General features: G+C 40.5%; 1 protein-coding gene across 1 annotated transcript in view; it reads right to left on the bottom strand.

Annotated features, from left to right (window-relative positions):
• ASAH1 (N-acylsphingosine amidohydrolase 1) overlaps nt 1-25,667 on the bottom strand; it is a 49,679-nt gene that overhangs the window by 4,562 nt on the left and 19,450 nt on the right. Inside the window, exons 2-10 of the mRNA XM_019466692.2 lie at nt 21,452-21,498; nt 12,743-12,833; nt 12,259-12,345; nt 9,407-9,485; nt 4,744-4,818; nt 3,808-3,853; nt 3,064-3,208; nt 2,466-2,520; nt 2,258-2,339 (exon numbers count right to left, since the gene is read on the bottom strand). Coding sequence (XP_019322237.2) covers nt 2,258-2,339; nt 2,466-2,520; nt 3,064-3,208; nt 3,808-3,853; nt 4,744-4,818; nt 9,407-9,485; nt 12,259-12,345; nt 12,743-12,833; nt 21,452-21,498 — 707 coding nt within the window. The remainder of the gene's footprint in view (nt 1-2,257; nt 2,340-2,465; nt 2,521-3,063; nt 3,209-3,807; nt 3,854-4,743; nt 4,819-9,406; nt 9,486-12,258; nt 12,346-12,742; nt 12,834-21,451; nt 21,499-25,667) is intronic.

Raw genomic sequence — 25,667 nt, 5'->3', positions numbered from 1 at the left:
GAGCAAATAATATACAATTGGGAAAGGACAGTAACATGCAAAAGAATGAAACTAGATGACTACTTTACACCATACACAAAACACAACTCAAAATGGATTAAAGAACTGAACATAAGACCTAAAGCCATAAAACCAGAATAAAATTTGGCTATAAAGTCCATGACATTAGTCTTGGTGATGAATTTTTGGATTTGACACAAAAAGCAAAGGCAACAAAAACAAGTGGGCCTGTATCAAACTAAAAAGCTTCTGTACAGCAAGAAAACCATCAACAAAATGAAAAGGCAATCCAGTGAAAAGGACAAAAGTATTTGCAAATTTTATATCTGATAAAGAGTTAATATACAAAATATGTAAAGAACTCATTCTTTTATGATCCTTAGGCCCAACTCTAACATCATGGGGTGGTTCCCTGTACCTAACACCAAGAAATTCTTGGACATCCTCAAGTGTCCAAGAATTCGACTCAATTCTGATACTATCTATACAGAGATAACATTGGATTCACTTGTTAAGGATTCAACTTATAAGACTGTACTCCATCCCTAACTTCAGAGGTCAGTCCTAAGCCCCATCCAGCCAGTTGTAAGCATTACCTGTGCCTCTAGCTGACTGGCTAAGACTGGAGGTTCCCACAAGGTCCTCTTTAGCTTCAATTAATTTCCTACAGTCGCTCATAGAACTCAAGGAAACGTGTACCAGTTTATTAAAGGATATGATAAAGGATACGAAGCAAGAACCACATAAAGAGATGCATAGGGCAAGGCAGGTGAGAAGGGCACAGAGCTTCCATGCTCTCAGAGTATGCCGCTCTCCCCAAAATTCTGTGCTCACCAACCCAGAAGCTCTCCAAACCCTTTCCTTTTGGGGTTTTATGGAGGCTCCATTACATCAGCATGACTCATTAAATCACTGCCCAGTGGCAACTGATTCTACCTCCAGCCCCTCTACCCTTCCCGGATGTCCGGTGGCCCTGAAAGTTGGAACCCTGTAATGAATGGCTTCTTTCACAGGCCACCAGGCCCCACCCTTTGGTGCTTTCCAAAAGTTGCCTCATTAACATGACAAAAGACACCTTGATCACTCTCAACACTTAGGAAATTGAAGGATTTTGGGAGCTGTGAACCCAGAAATGAAAACAGATCAAATATCTATCTCTTATAAAAAAAAAAAAAAAAAATCACAATATCGTACTCATATAACTCAATAGCATAAAAAAATTGATTTAAAAATGGGTAGAGGATCTGACTGGGCATTGTTCCAAAGACGATACACAGATAGATGGCCAACAAGTACATGAAAACTATGCTCAGCATCAGGACTCACTAGGCAAATGCAAATCAAAACCACAATGAGTTATCACCTCACACCTGATAGAATGGCTATTACCAAAACGGTAAGAAATAAGTACTGGTGAGGATGTGGAGAAAAGTGAACTCTGCACTGTTGGGAATGCAATTGGTACAACCACTGTGGAAAACTGTATGGAGGTTCCTCAGAAAAATAAAAATGGAAGTACCATATGATTCAGTCATTCCTCTTCTGGTAATATATCCAAAGAAAACAAAATCACTAACTTTAAAAGATACCTGCAGCCCCCTGCTCACTGCAGCATTAGTTACCAAAGCCAAGATATGGACACAACCCAAGTGACCACTGAGGGATGCATGGATAAAGAAGTTGTGGTGTGTACATACAATGATTATTACTCGGCCATAAAAAAGAAGGAAATCCTGCCGTCTGTGACAACAAGGATGGATCTTAAGGGCATTATGCTCATGAAATAAGGGAGACAGAGAAAGACAAAATACCTTATGCTATCACTTACATGTAGAATCTAAGAAAACTAAACTCATAAATGCAGAGGACAGAGTGGTCATTGCTAGAGGGTGGGCAAAATGGGTGATGGGGGTCAAAAGGTACAAACTTCCAGTTCTAAAATAAGTCAGTCCTGGGGATGTAATGTATAACATGGTGACGACAGTTAATAATACTGTATTGTATGTTTGAGAGCTGCTAAGAGAGTAAATCTTAAAAGTTCTCAACACAAAGAAAACAATTTCTGTAGCAACATATGGTGATGGATGTTAGCTACACTGAATGTGGAGATCATTTCACAATATATCCAAATACCAAAACATTTCGTTGTACCTGAAACTAACAGAATATTTTATGTTGCTTATTATCTCCAAGAAAAACAATAAAATAATTTAAAAATGAATAAATATTAAATTTGATAATAAAGCAATCAGATTACCTTGTGCTATTTTCCAGGACTGATCTAGTGATAAACCCTATCCACATGGCATCTTTCTTTCCCAAAATCCATTCTATGATACCTGGAAGAAATCAAATACACACAGTGTCACAGGCCTGGAATTAGGTTAGGCTGTGAACCAGAATACAAAGTTCAGCCTTCCTCTGAAAACACCTATGGAATTCCCATTTAAGAACTCTCTACTCACCCATATAACCACCATTTACACCGAAACGTTCATTTAACGTAAGGCTAAACAGTCCCTGAAAACAAGACAAAGCAATGAGATCAGAAACTTCAACCATCCTGTTTAAGGCCCCCTCTTTTTATACTGGTATACCAAATCCTGGAACGGGAGATGGGGGGATGCAAAGATGAGTCAAAACTGTATCATCACGTTCTATTAAGTTCAATGCGTCTTCACGTGCAGCGTGTGACACGAGTAGGTGGAATATTATTGGTCACACTTTCCTGACAAGGAAAACAAAATGCAGAGAATTCATGCCTAACTTGTTGAGTGGCAGACTAAGGACCAGATGCCAGGTTTACATTACATTTCCGGTCCTCACCATCCAGCCACATGCTTCTTCCTCCTGACAGTCTCCCTGAGACAAGCCTTCATTCCCTTTCTACTCTTCCCCACCATGCAACTTCATACCTATGACGGTGACAAGAAGTACAAAGGGATGAACTGAGGCTTCATATTCTTTCTAGGTCCTCGTTTCCTCAGACCCCACCTTTCACAGGCAGTAATAAAAGCAGGACCCAGAGCTACCTGTAAAATTATTTAACAGTAGATTTCTTACTGGTTTGAATCCTGTTAACATGCCCACATAGCCAGCAAAGCTTGAGGCCTTGAAGACAGTTTTATTGTTTCTTTGGAAGTCCAAATTCACTGTTAAAGGTTTTAGTTGCTCAGTTACGACCCAGGTATTATTATTTATGTTCCACCTACAAAAGACAAATTTCAGTGATATTTAAGAACAATGATGGTAATAAGGGTGAATATGATGACGATGGCCAGGCACTAAATTAGGTCTTCACCTACCTGATCCCTCAAGGGGGGAGGAGGGACCCCCCTTGCAACAGGAGTGCTTTGCAACAGGAGTGCTCACAACTTTGCAACAGGAGTGCTTGTATCCCCCATTTTCCACAGGAGAAAACTGAGGCTCAGATAAGTTAAATAACCCAACATAACACAGCCTATTAAATAGCAAACCCCAGATTCAAATGTAGGTCTCTAATTACAGACCCCTGTTCTAGTTTTTTCAGGAAAGTTAGGAAGACATAAAATACAATACTGTTCTTCCTTTCCGAGCAGTAAACCAGATGTGCATCTGGGGCCTCCAATCCTCCACATGTGTGTTCAGATGTGTGTTCACTAGGTGCAACTCCATTACAGACCCAAATAGTGTGCCCGTCTTGTCTCAAAACTAAGAAACAGGATCTTCACTTCTGGGCCTATTTTGGGCATGATTTGGGATTTACTTTTCATCAATGGAATACAACCTACTCTTCGGAAGAAGAGTTCTACTGCGCCCTTTACTTACCCAAGAAAGATTCCAAAATCCAAGTTTCTCCCATGTAGTAGATGACCTAATATAAAGAAAGAAGACACATGTCATGGCAGTTATGACAGCATCACTGCTTCTAACTAAAAGCTGGACACATAGTTCTAGTTTACTGATACGACTATTCCGTCCAACAGTAAGAATTAAGCAGCATCCTAGGATCATAAGCCTTAACAAGATCAAACGGCTGTGCCTGCCACACTGACCAGATCCCCTCACAATCATCTGAGCGCACAGGGTTCCAGGTAAAATTAGGGTGTCTGAAGAGGATGAGGAGTCGTTCTTCGGTCCACTGTGTCAGCTACCTGGACACAGCTGTCCTAGCCTCACCTCATGTGACCTGCCACCATCCTTCCCGTCAGGAATTGTCACCTACAGCTGAACACCTTGAGGGTCAAGTACCGGCAGACTTTCTACCCAAGGTAGAGGTCAAAAATAAAGTGAGTCAGGGTACATCACCCTGTGCCTTGCATCCTGAGTACCGGCCAGAAAAAAACATGGGAAAGTGAGGTCCCTGGGCTGTGAAATGATGTGACGAGGTTTGTCCCGGGCTTCGAGGGAAGGCCGGATGATCATATATATAAAGATAATGAAGTACCGCTGTGAGTACTTACACCAAATCATGACGAAGAGTGTAAGGAGACTAGGAGGAAGGGTAAGAATGTTTACGGTCCCAAAACACTTCTTCCCTCTAAGTTTTTTGCATACCTGAATTAAACTTTAAGAGGCATTACAGTGGTCTCAAAATAAGGGTAGTTTTAAATTCACCGTTAAAAATTTGCTAAGATCTATAAAACTATATGCAACATACACTGAATTTGAAAAGTAAGCATGGATATTACAAGTTCTAATTCCATTTACATTTTCTTTTACTTTGTACTTTGCACTGCCCGCCCTCCCCCAGCACACATTTACCTTGTTTGTCTTCTGTTATTACTGAAGTACAAATGGTAAAAATTTCATAGAAGACATTGAATGAAATAATCTCACCTATGAGAAAAGATAGGACATTTCTTGGTCAATACACAGAACCATGACATTGTTAGAAAATTCTTTTTTCAAGAAAAGGTTTGACAATCATCACTGTGCGAATTTTTGCTTTGTACATGCCTGCAGACAGCTGGAGCATGCCTGAAGAGCTGGTCAGGTGGTGGGATCTCACCAGCCTCTACTCTACAGACACAAGATAAAACAAGCCCCCAAAGGGTCAGCTATGTGGGCACGTTGGAATTGTTTTGCAATACGATGTCCAGATTTTTCATCAATGTGCTTCATTTTACTTTTGTTTGAGGGCACTAATGTATGGTGACTTAACACATCTGGCTCTTGGTTATATACTGAACATGTTATTTTGCTCACATATTTATTATATTTATTATATTTATTATATTTATAACATAATATTTATATAAGATTAATATTAATATATCAATATAATATCACTTATATATAATTATATATTATAAAATATAATTATAATAATATATTATAATTGATAATATTAAATATTTTTAATATTTAAATATAAATATAATATTATATTTATTAATATCTATTCATTTTTGAGAGAGACAGAGAGACACAGACAGACAGATGGAAAGGGCATGAAAAGGGAAGGGGCAGAGAGAAGGAGACAGAATCTGAAACAGGGTCCAGGCTCTGAACTATCAGCACACAGCCTGACTGGGGCTTGAACCCATGCGCGGTAAGATCATGACCTGAGCCAAAGTTGGACACTTAACTGACTGAGCCACCCAAAAACACCTTGCTCATATTTTAAGAAGTGACAAATATTTCTAAGGTGAGGAACTATTAATAAAATAATAAAATTAGTGCCAAGCTACAAGAAAATCCATTTTAAAACATTTTAATTTTTGAATAATTTTCTAAAACTGTATAATACTAACACTTAGCATTTAATTAAAAGGTATACATCCTGGGAATAAAAGGCACAGCATGGAGAATATAGCCAGTGGTACTGTAACAGCACTGTATGCTGGACGGAGGGACTACACTTGTGCTGAGCATAGAGCGATGTACTGAATCACTAGCTGTAACCCTGAAACTAATGTAACATTGTGTATCAACTATACTCAAACAAAAACAATTATTTTAATTAAATATTTAAAGACATAGGGCACATTTTATCTCTGTCGCATTTTATGTTAACATGTAAAGCTTAACATTTTTTCCCCATCCTAACCTAATGTTTATTTCCATTTTGGTAAGATTCTGCCCTCATTTTCTCTTATTACAAATCATCTGTTAATCTTTATAATCCATTTTTCTCTCCAGATATTTATATGTGGTATTTATTTGCTAGAATTCTTTACATAATAAAGGAATTAAATACTTGTTTCTCACATGAGCTGCGAGAACATATTTCTAGTATGTTGACCTTCTTTTTACATCATTTTTTTAAAGAAGCAAAAAGCAATAAAAATCCTAGCCACTTTTGTTGATAAATACTATTGATTTGCAGTAATTCTCAATCATCTCTCTTGTAACACCAAGGTACTACTGTCTACTTAAAACAACAACTCTAACACTTTGGTAGCTCAAAAATAAAATTAGCGTTGCAGGAAAAGTCTTTTTCAGCAAATTAAATCTGACTTCATTAAAGTTAAGAACTTCTGCTTATTAAAAGACACCAGTAAAAGAGTAAAAATGCAAGCCACAGACTGAGAAAAGATACTCAGAATGCATTTGACAACAGACTTATAGACAGAATATGTAAAGAATTCCTTAAAACCATTTATACTACCCAAAGCAATCTACACATTCAATGCAATCTCCATCAAAACAACATCAGAAGTTTTCACAGAACTACAACAGACGATCTTAAAATTTGTATGGAGCCACAAAAGATGCTGAACAGCAGAAGCAATTATGAAAAAGAAAAGCAAAGCTGGTGCATCACAATTCTGGACTTAACGTTACGTTACAAAGTTCTAGTGATCAAGACAGTATAGTACTGGCCCCAAAATAGACACACAGATAGAACAGAATAGAAAGCCTACAAATAAATCCACAATTATATGGTCAATTAATCTTCAATAAAGCAAGAAAGAACATCCAATGGGAACAAGACAGTCTTCAACAAAAGGTGCTGGGAAAACTGGACAGCAACACACAAAAGAATGAAACTGGACCACTTTCTCACACCATACACAAAAATCAATTCAAAATGGGTGAAAGACCTAACTATAAGAAAGGAAACCATAAAAACCCTAGAAAAGAACACAGGCAGTAATTTTTGACATCGGCCATCCCAACTTTTCTCTAGATAGGTCCCCTGAGGCAAGGGAAGCAAAAGCAAAAATAAACTATCGGAACTACATCAAAATTAAGAAGGCAACCTACAGAATGGGAGAAGATAGTTGCAAATGACATATCTAATAAACAGCTAATATCCAAAATATGTAAAGAACTTACACAACCAAACACCCCCAAAAAACCCAAATAATACAGTTTAAAAAATGGGCAGAAGACACAAAAAGACATTTCTCTAAAGAAGACATCCAGATGGCCAGGAGACACATGAAAAGATGCTCATCATCACTCATCATCAGGGAAATGCAAATCAACACTACAATGTGAGATCACCTCACATCTGTCAGAATGGTTTATTTTAATAAACAACACGAGAAACAACAGGGTTGGCAAGGATGTGGAAAGAAAAGAACCCTCCTGCAATGTTGGGAATGCAAACTTGTGCAGCCACTATAAACAATATGGAGGTTCCTCCAAGAGTTAAAAATAGAACTGCCCTACAATCTAGCAATCACACTACTGGGTACTTATCCAAAGAATATAAAAACACTACATCAAAGGGATACATGCACCCCTATGCTTACAGCAGCATTATTTACAACAGCCAAAATATGGAAGCAGCCCAAGTGTCCATCAAGACATGAATGGGTAAAGAAGATGTGGTGTGTGTGTGTGTGTGTGTGTGTGTGTGTGTGTGTGTGTGAGAAATCTTGCCATTTGCAATGACATGGATGGAGCTAGAGAGTATAATGCTAAGTGAAATAAGTCAGAGAAAGACAAATACCATATGATTTCACTCACATGTGGAATTTAAGAAACAAAACAATCAAAGGAGAAAAAACAGAGAGAGAGGGACAAATCAAAAACTCGACTCTTAACTACAGAGAACAAACTGATGGTTACCGGAGGGGAGGTGGGGGAGGGGGTCAAACAGGTGATGTGCACTAAGCAATGTATAGAATTACTGAATCGCTAAATTGTACACCTGAAACTAATAAAACACTAAATGGAATTAAAATAAAAGCTTAAAACAATTCTTTGAAGCCAGTTAAAAATGGGCCAGACTGTAACAAACATTTTACCTTGAGAAGGAAGGAGAGACAGGTAGACTACCTTTTTAAACCATTTTTTTTAAAGAAGCAAAAACAAAACACCAATGAAAGGAAAGACCAACAGCTGTACGATCTCACAGTCATCAGGAAAAAGTAAATTACACAATAATGGGATTCTACACACTCAACAAAATGGCTCAAATGAAAAATATTGATGCTAGCAGGTGGAGAAGTATCAAGTAGAGAAAACAAACTCTTGTACTATGCTGATTGTCTGTGGATACAATTACCTTGAAAACTGGTTAGCAGAATCTACAAGGCTAAAATACAGCTACCCCATAAACAAGTATATATCCAACACAAGTGAGTGGCATAAGTCCATCAAAAGACAGATACAAGAATGTTCCTAACTGCTTTATGCTTAATATCCCAAGTCTAGAAACCACCCAAACATACTACTTATACAGCAGCATACTACCTACAATGATAAGTACAAGAAACCTGACACAAGAGATCACACTGTAATTAGGAGGTTCAAGAAGAGGCAGAACTGGGGCACCTGCGTGGCTCAGTGGGTTAAGCGTCTGACTTCAGCTCAAGTCATGATCTCATGGTTCATGGGTTTGGCCCTGCGTCAGGCTCTGTGCTGACAGCTCGGAGCCTGGAGCCTGCTTTGGATTCTGTGTCTCCCTCTTTCTTTGTTCCTCCCTCGCTCGTGCTCTGTCTCTCTCTCTCTCAAAAATAAAAATAAACATTTTTTAAAAAGGGGCAAAACTACTGTATGCTGAAGTCAGAATAAGCAGTAACCTGGGGATGCGGTACTGTCTGTGAGACGGCATGATGGAACATTCTGCATTGCTCAGATTTTCTGTATCCTTTTTTTTTTTTTTTTAGTGTTTATTAATTTTTGAGTGACAGAGCACGAGCAGGGGAGGGGCAGAGAGAGAAGGAGACACAGAATCCGAAGCAGACTCCAGGATCTGAGCTGTAAGCACAGAGCCCGACGCAGGGCTCGACCTCATGAGCCGTGAGATCATGACCTGAGTGGAAGTCAGACGCCTCAACTACCCAGGCGCATCTGGAGTTTTCTGTATCTTGATCTGAGTTGTGATTACATGCAGGTATGCATATTAAAAACTCTACTGAGCTGTATACTTAAGATCTATGCAGTGTATCTCAACAGAAAAATACCTCAACAGAAACATTTTAAAGTGTTTTATTAAATCTTTTAAAAGCTGCAAAGGGAACTTTACCTAAAGGTATGTCAGTAACTGCTGCAATCCCCTTCATTTCCTCCTCATAAGGACCAGGAAAGTTGCCAAGTAGACCAGGCTGGAAAACAAATAAATTACCAATCATTCGACCTAAAGGGTTGTTTTGAGATTTGTGGTTTTGTTTGTTTGTTTGTTTGTTTTACATATAGTTTGTTCTGGATGCCCCTCCATAGTAAATAATTAGTTATTTTTAAGGCACTTTTACATCCCCTATTTCTAAAAGACTTTACGTAAGACTCAATACTGGGCCCTCAGTCTTGACCTCTTGCCTTTATTCCCTTAAACTTAGCTGTTCTCAGTATGATCCAAAGACCTAGGGTTGTTTTTCCTGCCTCACATTTCACCTCTTCTCCAGAGAGCAAAGATAACTGCACTCAGATAAGCTAACAGGGCCCACGACACAGGAACATGACAACTACCCCTTATCTCTGCCCAAACCCGCCCTCTCACCTTGGCACTACACCCTCATTACTACTTCCTTCCCACACTCCTAAAAACAAATCTGTCTTTGAGTCATTCACCAAGCCTTCTGTCTTCGTTACTGGCTTCTTGGGCCGCGGTGCATGACCACGATCTGGGCGCAAACAAGGGACAAAGGGGCAAATTCCCTGTGGACATACAATTTTATTCTCACATGCAACTATTCACTATCAGGGAGATAACAATTTAAGCTCACAGCCTGCTGCTAATAAAATAATGTGTAAACCTTTTACAAGTCCTATTTGTCACCAGCTTGGTCTTCATGTGTCATGTTACCTAACTAAGTATACGTTTTTCCTTTCGGAATTGAAAGCATTACACAAGTGGGATGTTCCTGCGAATACAAAGAGGACTTGTTGAACATTTATTAACCACTTATTATATCCAGGCACTGTGCTTCAAATTCACAGCGTGATTTAATCCTCACGACCACCATATACAATATCTATTACTACTACATTGTTCCCGATGAGAACTCTCATGTTTCACAATGTAAGAAACATGTCGAAGGATACAGTTATTAGGTGACTGATCCAACCTTAAAATCCAATGTTTGAAGGGGGAAAAACCCCAATATGGTCTGAATGCAAAGCCTGGGCCAGCTGCCCTCACTGCTGGCACAGAGAGTGGGGGGGGGATAGCAGGAGCCTCTTATCTGCTGCTCCTGCCAACCTTTGTATTTTGGGGAGGTCTGATTAGTATGAACATGAAGGATACCATTTTTTGGTTTTTTTTTTTGAGAGAGCGCAAGCTGGGGAGAGGGGCAGAGGGAGAGAGGGGGAGAAGGGTGGTGGGGGGGGAGAGAGAGAGAGAGAGAGAGAGAGAGAGAGAATTTCAAGCAGACCCCATACTCAGCTTGGAACCCAACACAGGGCTTGATCCCATGACCCTGGGATCATGACTGGAGCCAAAAACTAACTGAGTCGGACACTCAACCAACTGAGCCACCCAGGCGCCCCATGGGATACCTCAATTAAAAGCTCTGAGAGCACAAGCATGAGGGGTAACAGGGGTAGTGGCTGGCAGGTGCAAGGGTCACAGGGATTATATGCCTAGATCATCTAGCCTCTAGGACAGTGATGCTCAACCAGGAGTGGTTCATCCCCCAGGGGACATCTGGTGATGTCCAGAGACACCTGTGGTTCTCACAAATGAAGGGATGCACCCAGTGGGTAGAGGCCAGGGATGCTGCTAAACATCCTACAATGAGAAGACAGCCTCTACAGGAAAATACTATACAATCCCAAATGTCCTAAGTGCTGAGGTAAAACATCTGCCCTAGGCCTATGGTGTCCTCCCCAGTCCTTTGTACCCTGTGGAACTTTGAGGGTCCCAGAGCCGTGACTGAAACAGGGCGATGAGGATCCCTCAGAGGCCCTAAGGGCCAGGACCTAGATTTTCCATTGGTTCTACCTAAATTAAAAAGGAGCTGAAGAAATGGAGTCGTCCTGCATGACCAGGAGGGAAATGAATCGACTTGGTGAATACATAGCTACAAGAAACACACAACCCAAGTGAGTTTCACAGCCACTGAGGGACCTCATCAAGTACGCAGCTGGGCTGAATATGTCATCTGGTCATACACAGGTAGAGAAATGTGTCCTGGGATTGCAGGCAATGTACTTAAAAAAAACAAAAAAACCCCCAATTTCCAATAGTGAACTTGCAAAGGTATAGTTGACTGTTGAACAATGTTGAACAACGTGGGGGTTAGGAGCTCACCCCCTATACAGCTGAAAATCTCTGTATAATGTTTGACTTCCCTAAAACTACTAACAGTTTACTGTTGACCAAAAACCTTGTCGATAATATCAACAACTGACTCACACGTATTCTGTATATATATTTTATACTGTATTCTTACAATAAAAAAGCTATGTTAACAAAAAAAAAGTTAAAAAAATTGTTAAGAGAAAACACATTTACAGTACTTTACTGAAAAAAATCCAGGTATAAATGGACCTTCCCAATTCAAACCTGTATAGTTCAAGAGTCAACACACTGTGTGAGGGGACAGAAATGACATGCTCCCAGATGAAATAACATCATTTGCCCATTGTTGTATAAAATAGTCCATACTTCAAACAAACAAACAAACAGATGAAGGGGCAGTAAATTGCCACAATTTGACATGCTATTTTGTGTCCTATTACTCTAATACTAGCAGAACACAGAATTTTAAGTACCTCTAAAGTTGTGACAGGTGGTCTAGAATCAATGCAAACTCATCCAACCTCCTTAGAAGAGGTTGTCAAATTACATCTTTAAATACAAAAGCCCTGTGTGAACTCTGCATGTATATGGGGATGTGTGTATGTTTAAAATTTATTGTGGGAAATAATATTTCTTACCAACTTTTGATCCACTATCTGCATAATTTTTCCGCTTGGCACAAAAGCATTTATCATATTCTTCAGGGAATTCATTATAACCTTTAGCTGAAAAATAAATAAATAATTTAATTAATAGACATAAAAAGTGTTGACATTTAAGATTATAATGGTAAAATGAAAACAGATACAGACCTTTTGACTTATTCATACATAAGCAGAGTGGTATTTGAAAATATTTTAATCTAATATATACAGAGAATACATCTTTAACAGGCCATATGATTAAGATGAAGGTAGACGATACAGAAACAAAAGGCAAAGGCTAGTAAAAAGAGCAGGAAGCTACAGAAAAATGACATCTTTTCTTCTGTTACTGTTAATGGGAGGAAAGTATCAAAACCGTATCTTTAAAATACCTGGTATGTATTTTCATGAACTGTTCTTTTAAAAATGCAATTATATTGAGTAAAGTCACAAACAGAAGATTTAACAGTCAGCATACCGCTGGTGCCTTGTCAGCCATCAATTCATGCCATCTTTTATAGGGCGGTAAGTCGAGATTTATGGTATACCACGGAACTGGACCCCTATAGCTGAAAGGAGAGGTGCATCACCGTGAAACGTCAAAAGCAGTTTCTTGATGGGAGTTGGACAGTTATATCTAGATGGATATGTTAGAGGCACATTCTTAACAATACAGACGACAGCACTCAAACCAAAGTCTGCAGAGAAGCTCATTTTCCCACCTAGTGTTTCTGCCCTATGTTGCATACACAATCACATGTGATTTCAGAAATCTTAGACTAGAGTTCTACCTTCTGAAAGGTTAAGGTGAATTGGTGACATGTGAAGAATCAATGTCGCCTCAAGAGCCTCATGTAATCTATGTATCAGTGCTAGAAGATATCTGCCTTTGGGGCACCTGGGTGGCTCAGTGGGTTAAGTGTCTGACTTCAGCTCAGGTCATGATCTCACAGTTGACGAGTTTGAGCCCACGTCAGGCCCCATGCCGACAGCTAGGAACCTAGAGTGTGCTTCGGATTCTGTGTCTCTCTTTCTCTGGGTCCCTTCCCTGCTCACGCTCTGTCTCTGTCTCTCAAGAATAAACAAACATTAAAAAAAAAAAAAAGAAAAAAGAAAAAAAAAAAGAAAGAAAATATCTGCTTTTCTCCCCCTCCCAAATCTCTGCAAAGATTTAGTCTAGGCTCTGGGCACTTCTCCGACTGGTATCCCAGTCTCAGAGTTCTGTCTTAGACAGTCTAACACTACTGTCAAATCATGTCTTTAGCACTGGCTTCAGTAAGGGCATCTTTTAAGCCCCCAGAAGTGGCAACATGTATTAGCTTCCCATGACTGGCTTCAAGAACCTTCACCAGTCACTCAGCCATGTGACTCTTCCTGCCATGTTCCCTCTCTTCTCATGCTTCTGTGGTCAGTCCAAACCCAAGCACTATTCCATCATACGTATTCCCTGATTTTCTACTCTTCAACTGACATATAGCAATTTCTACAATGAAGACATTGCAACATCCACTCCCTTATCGATGGAGCTGGGCCACATTTCTGGTGGATGAACTCTACAACTGTTTTCTGTAGCTGCTGAAACATTATCTTCCACCTCTTGTTACTGAAATGAAATAGCCCCTAAGGGTGTGCCATTTGGTGATTTATCAGAACTATGCCTAAAAATAGCCAGCATTTGCTCCCTTACTGCCCTGGTGTGAGCCACCAAACCTGTATCCACCCTAATCTCCTGATTCTTTTCCAGTTCAGAGCGTTGGGTAGGCTCAAGGACTGCAAAGAAGAAATGTAGAGGAAATAAACTCATTACAGCAGATGATTAGATTAACAGGACATGGGGAGACCCCAGAAACCTCTCTATAATAATACCTCCACTAATCAGAATTCTTTGAAAATTCTTCTGTTAAACTGAACAAAATTATTTTAATAACTAGAATTTAGCCATGATCCCACATTTTAATTCACATTAAGTGTTTTCTAAAATATCTCAGCATTTAACATCTCTACCTCAAATTCCTAGAGAAATAAACAGTATCTGCCTTATGAAGGCAGTGACGATTACATGAAATACACAAAAAACACTCAGCAGTACCGGTATTCAATCAATAGTAATTACTAGAGAATATTTTCCTACTTGACTACAAACAATAAACATCATTAAATTACTTTTGAGACTTGGTAACTGCTGTGCCCGGATCATCACAGTCACTATTAAGAAGTGCCTGAACCCACCTGGCTCCCCAGGTGGCTCGGAAACTAGTCCAAGTGACACAGTATATGCATGCACAAATTAGAAGGAGGAGAAAATAAATGCTAATGGGATCTGGATGGATTCTGGAGGTGCTCCAGCTGTCAGTCCCTTGATCTCTAGTACTTATTTGACAGGTCAGGCTGGATACACAGGTGTTTCTCTCTTTGCTCACAGATGCCCATGCAGAGCTCTGCAATCGATGTACTTGGTCAAAAAAAAGTACAGGAGGATTGTGTTGTCATTCAAAGGTATGTGAATACCACGCTCCCCTCTCACATGCCAAGACACATTTATAGTTCAGAGAAAAGGATCAGAGCAGAATGGAAGAATTTGATGTGGAGAACAGGCTAGGGAGGCAGGAGGAAATCCAGGAGGAATACCAGAGCAAAAATATTTACATTGTATAGATACATAAATATGAGACAAATGTTTGTACATGTGAGCTTTGTACGCATGTATGTGTACATGTGTATACACATACATACACTCAACAACCTAGAACCAATTAAAAGCCCAAGCAGAGAAGGTTTGTAGGGTAACCAATTCATAGACACCTGTAAGGTACACATGAAAGGGAGTAGGAAAAAAGTCTTAAACAAGGAAGGTAATCATTACGTGTTGAAATGAACTGTGGCAGTGAGACCAGCCACGAGATGCATGCACTCAGTAAGGCACTGAACACCAAGATGGTCCCAGTGTTGACACAAAGGAAGACCTCCAGAGAGCAAGCCACATGACAGAGGGCTGGAATGTTCACGGCTTTAGAATAACATGGAAACTGATTACTTTTTTTTTTTTTTTAAGTTTATTCATTTATTTTGAGAGAGAAAGAGACAGCATGAGATGGGCGGGGGGGGAGGGGGGGGGTGCATGGAGAGAATCCCAAGCAGGCTCCGCACTGTCAGCACAGAGGCTGATGTGGGGCTTGAACCCACGAACCGTGAGATCATGACCTGAGCTGAAACCAAGAGTCAGATGCTTAACCAATTCTGCCACCCAGGCACCCCAGAGACTGATTACTTCTAAATTACTTCCTGCCATATATTTGCCTCTTTTGACATAAAGGTGAGTAAATGAAAAGAATCTTGTTTATTACAGTCTGTATCTGGGATAGAGGCTATTTAGAATACATAATTTAGGCAAGTGCAGTACAACATATAGAACTGGAGTGCTACAAAAAATTGAAACTGTCATCTTATTATTACTGGTTTCTGAAAATGAATAAAGGTAAATGTCATTTAGAATGGAATCAGTGGACAGGGAGCTCTCACGATGTGCCACTGCCCCTCCTCAACTGCTGCCCTAGCAGTAAGAAAGGAACAAGTCCCAGCAGGGGAGGAAAGGCTCCCCTGGCAAAAGCCCAGCCAATGAGAAGCCACTATTCTTCCAACTCCCAGTTTGCTCCAGGAGACTTTTTATTTATAAGAGCTTTCCCTACTTCCCCTTTTCCTCTATCAAAGTGTGTTCCTGTCCTTTGTTCTGCAGACTTGCCTATGGTTTTGCCACAGCTTGCTTGTCCCTCACTATAATTCTCTGCTTTTGCTGAATAAACCCATATTCGCTGGTAAAACAACAGGCAAATTTATTTTTAAGGGTCACATTACCTGGTGATCAGAAGTGGAATCCAGAGAAAACCCCCAACAATGCCAAAGCTGGTGAGGAAACAAACAGGTGCCCATACCCACAGAGTCCATTGGACTCCCTGCTTTCTTGCCAATCCTGGGGTTTGAGGGTAAGATTTCTCCAGGATTCAAGTTCCTCTCTCTCTGTATCGGAGCTCTTCAGGCTTTATTTGGGATCTGCCTTAAAGACTTGTTTTTTTTTTTGTTTTTTTTTAAATGAGAGTACTCGTTGACTCCTTTACAGAACTGGACTGTTTCTGTTACAACTGTAATGACCTTTAGTCCAACTCCTGTTTAGAACCAATTGTCCCCTGTTTAAGTTGTACCAGTCTGTGTTGACATTCCTCCCGACTCATTCTGGGATTGCACTATGCCTGCTGGAAATGCACTAGCCTTTGGTCTGACTCCAGTTTGGAACTGGACTGTTCCTACTGGAAACACACTGGCTTTCGGTCTGATTCTTTTGGAACCAGGCTGTTCTGTTCAAACTGTGGAGTTCAGGAACTTTTCTCTTTACAGAAAAACATCTAAAAAATGGGAATCCAGTCATCAAAATGCTTTGAGGGTACCTGGCCCCTACTTGGACTCCAGCTGCTTTATGTTTTAAAGTGGATCCATCCGCGTGCACATTTATGACTAAATGGACCGAGTTAACCAAAAGGAATTTAGAATTTCAATGGCCAACAAGGAGAAATTTTGATCTCCCCAAACTTGTTTTACTCAAAAGTAAGCTAGAGAGCACAGTTCCCAAAAACACAAACAAACAAACAAATAAACAAACCTAAATAGGATACCTATTTTATCCATTTATTTGAGAATGAGAGAGTGTGAGAGAGCACACGTGCATAGGAGAGGGGCAGAGAGAGAGAGAGAGAATCTTAAGCAGGCTGATGCCTATTTTAGGTGGTACCCTGAGACTTCTGGATCCTTACCAGGATCCTGAATTCGTCTCTTAGTAATAATCAGTAAATTAACTGATGCAACAAGTGAACCAAGTCAAAATGGTTTCGGAGACCTCTTTTTCTGCTCCCCTACCTTCTTGGTTTCCAGACTCAAGGCAGCCACCTGGTGTCAGGCCCCCCATCAGGTGCCACTTTCCTTTATTCTCACTGCCACACCTCCTTTTTCCCCTGAAATGTTCCCTGCTTCCTCTCCTGAACCTACTAAATCCTGCCTCTTTAAAATGGACTCTTCTCAGGATCTACAGAAACTCCAAGTTTCTCATGTTCCCAGCACCAAGGGAACTATGTAAGCCACACTTAAAGACTTTTCTAAAGTGACTGACGATCCCCATAAGCTTGCTATTGAATTTAACCTACTTATTCAAACTTAGCAATCTAGTTTCTCAGATTCATATCCATTAGTCCACATGCTTATTTGTGAAGGCCACACTGGATGAAACTAGCCCACTGGGAACATCCCAGAGGATATTTAGAGAAACAGACTCCTAACTTTTGGCAAGATGCTAGAACACTTGCAAGAAATCCGCACTGAGCAATGACAGTAGCTTTTCCTAAGCCTGTTGATGGGAACAAAAATTCAGGCCTGCACACAAAAGCCTGATGAATCTCCTCATGGCTACTATAACAGACTCTGAGTTGTTTTTATTTTTTTATTATTATTTTTTAAACGTTTATTTATTTTTGAGAGAGAGGGAGAGACACAGTACGAGCAGAGGAGGGGCAGAGAGGGGGAGACACAGAATCTGAAGCAGGCTCCAGGCTCCACACTGTCAGCACAGAGCCTGGGGGACCTGAACTCACGAATCGTGAGATCATGACCTGAGCAGAAGTCGGACACTCAATGGACTGAGCCACCCAGGTATACCGACTCCAAATTGTTTTTTTAAAAATTCTGGTTTTCCTCTAGATGCTGAATCCACCCAGGTAGCACTGAACTCTATGTTCATTAATGACCTGAAGTGGGATGTTTCTTCTTTAGCTGAAAGGACCAAGATGAAATGGAAAACTACGTTCACTCCCGATTGGACTTGGCAAACCAGGTCACTGGCATCCTAGGTGGGTCACCTGAAAAAAAGACTGCTAAAATTCTCAATTTTCAACTTTGGCAAATGAAGGCTCCTAAACAAAACCAAAAACCTCCTAGTTTCTGCTGTTATTGCAATGAGTCAGAGCATTAGAAAACAGACTGTTAGAGGGGCGCCTGGGTGGCTTGGTCGGTTAAGCGTCCAACTTCGGCTCAGGTCATGATCTCGTGGTCCGTGAGTTTGAGCCCTGCGTCGGGCTCTGTGCTGACCGCTCAGAGCCTGGAGCCTGCTTCCGATTCTGTGTCTCCCTCTCTCTCTGCCCCTCCCCTGTTCATGCTCTGTCTCTCTCTGTCTCAAAAATAAACATTAAAAAAAAAAAAAAAGAAAAAAAAAAAAGAATAAAGACTGTTAGAAACTTAAGCTCTCCAAGCGCTGTTAGCCCCCTAAGGAGTCTTTCCAATGTCCTCCTAATTCCCCATTATGTGGCCCCGAGGGACTACAGGGGTTTGTCCCGATCCTCCCTCCTAACTGGCCTGGAGAAACCACTTTCCAGACTGGGAACGAATCTCTGTCTGTAGTGACGCCAGAGCCACACTCTTGGTGCTGAGTGCCACTGCTGTAAAGCAGCCTCAGCCTCAAGAGCGCCAAAAGAGTTCAAGTGGGGGGTGGGGGTCTCTGATAAATCTCAACAGGTTCCCATCTCTGACGCTACTCCCTTTTGTCTAGGCCCTTTGAGAAATAGGCCCCTTTTCTCCTTAGTTCCTCTACCTCTATTCACTTACTGGGCCTGGATTTCTCACAGAACTAGCATGCCAGAATCTCCCTCTCCCCAAAGGGGAAATAATTCTCGAATTGGACAACAGTAATCAAAATAGCCAACCAGGGGGATGCAATGACACTTCCACATCTTTCATTTGCTCCATATCTGACTATAGCTGCATCTAGGGACCCTGATTATTTGTTCCTACCGGATCACCTACCATCCCCGTAATGGGCAAAATCCTTAACTGATATGGGGAGAATCCCAAGTGCACCTCCCCATGAAGATTCAAAGAGATCCCTCAAAACCTCTCTGCAGAATTAATCAGTAGCCTGTAAATGAAGAAGCCCTTCAAAGCACCAAGCCCTTAATAGATTATAAGGCTCAGGCTTCACTAGTTCCCTGTAATACTCCTATTTTATGTGTAAGAAAATCCAATACCCAAGGATGGAGGTTTGTCCAGGACCTAAGAGCAACAAATACCATTGTTTTCTCTCGGCATCTTGTTGTTCTCAACCCTTCTATGCTACTGATATCTATTCCTAGTGAAAGCAAATTTTTCACAATTTAACGATGCCATGCATTTTTGCATTCTAGCTGGTAGGAATAGCCAGTATCTTTTTGCCCTCACTTGGGAAGAACAGCAGCACACCTGGACAGAAATACCCCAGGGTTCTGCAGAGTCCCTCTTACTTTTCATAAACCTTAAAAGATGACGTGGATGATAGGAAGTTTTCTGAAGGCTCTACTTTGTTAAAATATGTAGATGATTTGCTTCTCTATACCCCCTTCTCAAACCTCTTCACAGGAGACAGCATCCACCTGTTAAAATTTGTGGCCTTAAAGGGATATGAAGTCTCCAAAGTGGGGTGGGGATGGGGGTGGGGAGCAGTTTGCTCAAATTTAGGTTTGATACTTAGGGCACCTGATCTAAAAGGAAACGTCATTTAGAATGGAATCGGGAGGCAGTTGGGGGAACTCTCCTGCCCTCTCACTTCTCCTCAACTATAGACCCAGCAGGAAGAAAGGAGCCTGGCAAGTTGATAGTATTTTAGGTGCTACTTACTAACCTCATAGGAGGAAAACCTTTCTTCCTCCCCTGGCAACAGCCCAGCCAATGAGGGACTGCCATATCAGCCAATGAGAAGCCACTATACTTCAAACTCCATTTACTCCAATGGCCTTTTTTGGTTGAACAGCCTTTCCAACTCCCCCCAACCCCACCTGCCACTCCCTGCTCTCCTTTATAAAAGAGTGTTCCCCTCTTTTGCTCTTTAGGCTTGCCTATGGTTTTGCTGTAGCTTGCTTGTAAAGGATTGCAATTCTCTGTTGTTCCCAAATAAACTCCTTTTTGCTGGTAAAATAACTGGCAGATTTATTTCTTTCAATTTTTTTTTTTTAATGTTTATTTATTTTTGAAGGAGAGAGAGAGACAGAGCATGTGCAGGGGAGGGGCAGAGAGAGAGGGAGACAGGGAATTTGAAGCAGGCTCCAGGCTCTGAGCTACCAGCACGGAGCCCTTCATGGGACTCAAACCCACAAAGTGTGAGATCATGACCTGAGCCACAGTCAGATGCTTAACCGACTGAGCCACCCAGGCGCCCACGGCAGATTTATTTCTAACACGTTCAAGTTGTTTTCTTCCTTCCCCCACACCCAGCAGGCCACTTTCAGAAAGTAGGAAAACAGGGGGCGCCTGGGTGGCTTAGTCAGTTAAACGCCTGACTTTGGCTCAGGTCATGATCTCATGGTCTGTGAGTCAAGCCCCGCGTTGGGCTCTGTGCTGACAGCTAGGAGCCTGGAGCCTGCTTCGGATTCTGTGTCTCCCTCTCCTTCTCTGCCCCTCCTCAACTCATGCTCTCTCTGTCAAAAATAAATAAACGTTAAAAAAAAAAAAGAAAGAAAATAGGAAAACAGGGCAAAAAGATTATCCTTCCCTACACCTTTCCCTTTTTTTCCACATTCTGTACCCTCTGGGTGGGTGGGCTATTCTTGGGTCTTTCTCACAGGCTCATTTAGCCACAAAAGATTTGAAAAGGCCATACACCTCGATTAAAAATATAAACATTAAATGCACTAAAATATGACACTGACCCTTCCTTCCCTTATGTTTTTGAATCCTGTGCTGTCTTTGACAGCTTTGATTATCATACCAGGGTTTATTTCTTGAAGGTCTCACATATAAGACTCTATGCTTTTTCCAATATAATCTAGTGGTTCATACTGAGGCACCAAAAAAGTCATCCTCTACTCTGCACTTGTTGGGATGAGAAAATGCTTAGCGGTAGACAGAATTTACTGGAGAATGGAAATTTTTTTCCCTCTGATTTTGATAGGCTAGAAATGGGAATTTTAATCATGGGGTATTTCCATATTTGTCCAGGGTCAAAGGCAAATATGTAATACACAAACTTGAAAAAATAATTGTCTCGGAAAAAATAAAGGCCTCAGGATAGAAGACATCACTTAATTTTTTGTTCATTATTGTCGTTTTTACGAGATCATTAATTACATAGAGAAAAATCTCCCTAAAGGTCAAAGTCCATTTTGACCATTTGATATTTACTCACGTTGGTCCAGAAGGAGGATAGGTTGATTTTCTGCAATCTTCTGTCCACTAAAAAAAAAAGAAAATTAAGTTTCAGAAAGTCACAAATTGAACAGGCAATTTGAAAAACAGTCAAAAGTCATGGCGACAAAAAACAAGCATGGTTTGCCCTTTTATATCATTTCAATACCTCTTAAAAGTCTTCTCCTCCCATGAAAATTTCTATAGTCTCAAACTCAAGTACATTTTCAGTCTTAATTCAGTTTGCACTAGTGCTGTAATGTGGCTTCTATGTTGCAAACACACTGAGTAAAGAGGAAATGTAAAAAGTAGATGGACACGTTCATGTCTGATAGGCTGACTTGTGAGGACCAGTGAATTGCCTGACAAAATATGCTATCGCTTGAATTTATTAGCTAACTCCAGTGTAATAGAGATTTGCATCGCAAACCAGATTTTCAGGACACACTGCGTAGGCCCTTCATAATCTGGCCATAATTTACCTTCTCCGCTTCATTTCCTGCCACTCCCCCACCACGTATAGTCACATGCAACCACATCCTCTGATCGCTCACCCTTCCCCGCCCCAGCATGCTGTTCCTGCTGCCTAACATGCCTTTTTTTCCACCTAGTGAACTCTGGGCTTTAATTTCTAAGATCCAATTCAAATGCTGTCTGTTTTGTGAAGTCTTCCTGTACTTCTCATATGAAAACAGCTATCCTCTCCTCTTATGAAAACAGCTATCCTCTCCTCTACCTTCCCCATGGCACCGAGCCCAGCTCCATTACTGTAGTTATACACTGCAGTGTAACTACTCATTTTCTCTCTCCATGACCAGATTCTGTGCTCCTTGAGGTGAACACGGCTCCTAACACTGAGGCGACTCAGTGAATGAATGAGTGAGACGGTTTCAGGGAGAAGTGTTTTAAGCTCGGTAGCAAAATAAAAGGAGCTCTTAACATAAAATGAGAAAAGTCCACATGGATTTATGATTCTTTTATTACTAATTCAAGATAGCAAGCATGTTTATCTCCTTCTCTCCACAGACCCAATATTGTAAAAGTAAAATAACTTTTTTTATAAAGAAGTATAGGGGCGCCCAGGTGGCTCAGTCAGTTACGCGTCTGACTCAATTTTGGCTCAGGTCATGATCTCACAGTTTGTGGGATCGAGCCCCATGTGGGCTCTGTGCTGACAGCGTGGAGCCCACTTGGGATTCTCTCTGCCCCTCTCCCCCTCTCAAAATAAACATTAAAAAAAAAAAGAAGTATAAACCCACAATAAGAGGTGGAATAGGGAACTACTAGAACTAAAGTATGAGCTCAGAAAATATACCTGCAGCAAATTTGTGTAGGAATGTACATCTAACATCTTATTTTAACTTTTTTTTTTAATTGAAGTATAGTTGATACACAATGTCACATTAGTTTCAGGTGTACAACATAGTGAACCCACAATTCTATACGCTGTGCTATGCTCACCACAAGCTACCATTTGTCGCCATACAAACTATTACAATACCACTAACTATATTCCCTATGTTGTACGTTTCATCCCTATGGCTTATTCATTTCATAATGTCTTAATTTTTTATAGGAAGGAGGTATATAATATACCCTGACATTACCTGTGATGCAAACATTAACTTTCTAAATAACTTTACTACAGTATAAGTTTCTCATCAAAGTGCTCAAGTTTTGCCTTGTAATTTTAGACTGAATTCACTAAGAAACAGCAGTGAGCATCAAATGATCAGAAGCTAATCCAATCATTAGAATTTAAACTGTTTCTAAATTACTATAGCATAACATACTAGATAATAAATAATAGCAATTTGATAATTCATTATCAAGTTGGCAAAAGCTAATGTCCAAAGCCATTCAATGTTCAGTAACAGTGGTTCACAGTGGTTCTTGTTCGGAAAAATTTTGGCCCACAGCGCAACTTCACCGCTGTTAACCTATCTAACTACTACTAATACAGTAGTTTGGACATTTAGCATCTATGTCTTATAAAAATTCAAAAAAAAAATGATAATGGTTAAGTCTACGAAAGCAAAAGAAGTTCATAGTTGGTATTACTGGTTTCATTAGCACATGACAGATTCAAATATTTTCCACAAAGTACCTTTCAACCAGTAATATAATTAATAATCACAAGCTTGAAACAGCTTGCATTTTCACAAGCTTTGAACATCTGTCCAGCTAAGCTTTGTCTCCTCTGCACATATTTTTACCATTGTCAATTGTTATACAAAATAGCAGATTCCATTTCAGGTCTTATTGAATCACCAAGTTCTCAAGTTCTTTGAAAGCATCCTTGCCTATAATTGTTCCATGCAGACTATTCATTTTTCCTTTAATTTATAACATTTATTGGGGCGCCTGGGTGGCTCAGTCGGTTAAGCATCTGACTTCAGCTCAGGTCATGATCTCACGGTCCGCGAGTTCGAGCCCCGCATCGTGCTCTGTGCTGACAGCTCGGAGCCTAGAGCCTGCTTCAGATTCTGTGTTTCCCTCTCTCTCTGCCCCTCCACCACTCATGCTCTGTCTCTCTCTCAAAAATAAATAAACATTAAAAAAAATTTTAACATAAAAAATAAATTTATAACATTTATTTAGGCAAAAAAAAATTCCAAAACAAAACTCTATACACACAACATTAACACCTAAGTGATGCCCTGATGTTAATTCAGTTTCAAATTGGCAATGGTGCTTTAATAAATAGCAATAACTGGTCAGTATCAACAACTGGGAATCAATTTGCCTTGTTCTTTAATGGATATGGATGTTTCTGTCAAAGTCCTGGAGAACTGTTCTCATCTAAAGGCTAATAGTGCAACACAATTTTTTCAGGGTGCATTTCTTCTGCAGCAGTCAAATGTGATTTCATTAACTTGCCATTGGGAAATAGTTTTCGTTGCTTTGATAACAGATGAGCTACTTAAAGACCTACTTTGACTGCAGTCTCATTTGCTTTTTAAAATTTGTAAATAAATTCTGCTGTGATGAGATATTTTGCTTTAAATTGTCTTGTTTTTCTGATCATTTTTTCCTATAAGATAGGAATACTGTGATGAGTGCTTAATCATTCCAAGTTGATGTATATTTTATTCCTTTAGCACAACTCTAGATGTGCTGTCATCTAGTTGAGTGACAAGATAATCCCACTCTCTACTTTGCTTCAAGGACACAACATTTGAAGCCCACTTTTCTTGTTTCGACATGATAGGTTTGCATTGGTAACTTTCTTTTTTTTCCCTAGAGATTAAAATAACACAACACATCGATGGGGCACCTGCGTGGCTCATTTTATTTAAGCATCCGACTCTTGATCTTGGCTTAGGTCATGATCCCACGGTTAGTGGGGTCAAGCCCTGCATCAGGCTTGTGCTGACAGCATGGGGTCTGCTTGGAATTCTCTCTCTCTCTCTCTCTCTCTCTCTCTCTCTCTCTCTTTCTGTCCCTCCCTCCCTCCGTCTCCCCGGTCTGCTTAGGATTCTCTCTCTCTTTCTCTTTGCCCCTCCCCTGATGGTTTTCTTTCTCTTTCCCTCTCAAAATAAATAAAACACAGACACACAAAATAATAATAACATGGTGCATTGATACATGTGGCACTTACAATGCTGTTGAGTTCAAAGTGCATGCACGTCACCTGAAGTGTGCCAAGCAACTGGAAAAAGCCCCAAGTGCACTGTACCCAGGCTCTGCTAGACCACTCAACTGTTGCAATGCTAAGCAGCCACAGACAGTAAGGAAACAAACAAGTGTGGCTATGTTCCAGGACAACTCTGTTTATGGGCACTGACACGTGAATTCCGTATCATTTGCACATGTCACAAAATATTAATCTTTTGATTTTCCCCTTCCAATTTTCCAGAAATGTAAAAACCATTCTTAGCTTAAAAAAAAAAAAACAAAAACAGGGGGCAGGATGCATTGGGCCAGCTGGCTGCAGTCTGCCAGCCACTGCTGTAAAGCGTGAACACCTATACAAGCTACCTCTGTTCTTCCTACACCTTTTTGTTTCTTTAGAGGAAAACCCTTTGCGGTGGCTTGTGTGAAAAAAAGAGAGAAGGAGATGGAGAGAGAGATTGTGTGTGTTTAGTTTTCCGCCCAGTGACAATGCCATATGTGGTTTTGTATGCAGTGGTCAGGATGGCGGTTATTTCCTGTTTACCGACCCCTCAATTTAACTCTACCTTCATCCTCCTTTATTATCTTTATAAGACCCTCCA

Source organism: Panthera pardus, unplaced genomic scaffold, assembly GCF_024362965.1.
Source record: "Panthera pardus isolate Hobbes unplaced genomic scaffold, ASM2436296v1 HiC_scaffold_13, whole genome shotgun sequence".
Taxonomy (NCBI): domain Eukaryota; kingdom Metazoa; phylum Chordata; class Mammalia; order Carnivora; family Felidae; genus Panthera; species Panthera pardus.
The sequence above is the reverse complement of the archived record's forward strand: the minus strand, read 5'-3'. Positions and strand labels throughout refer to the sequence as shown.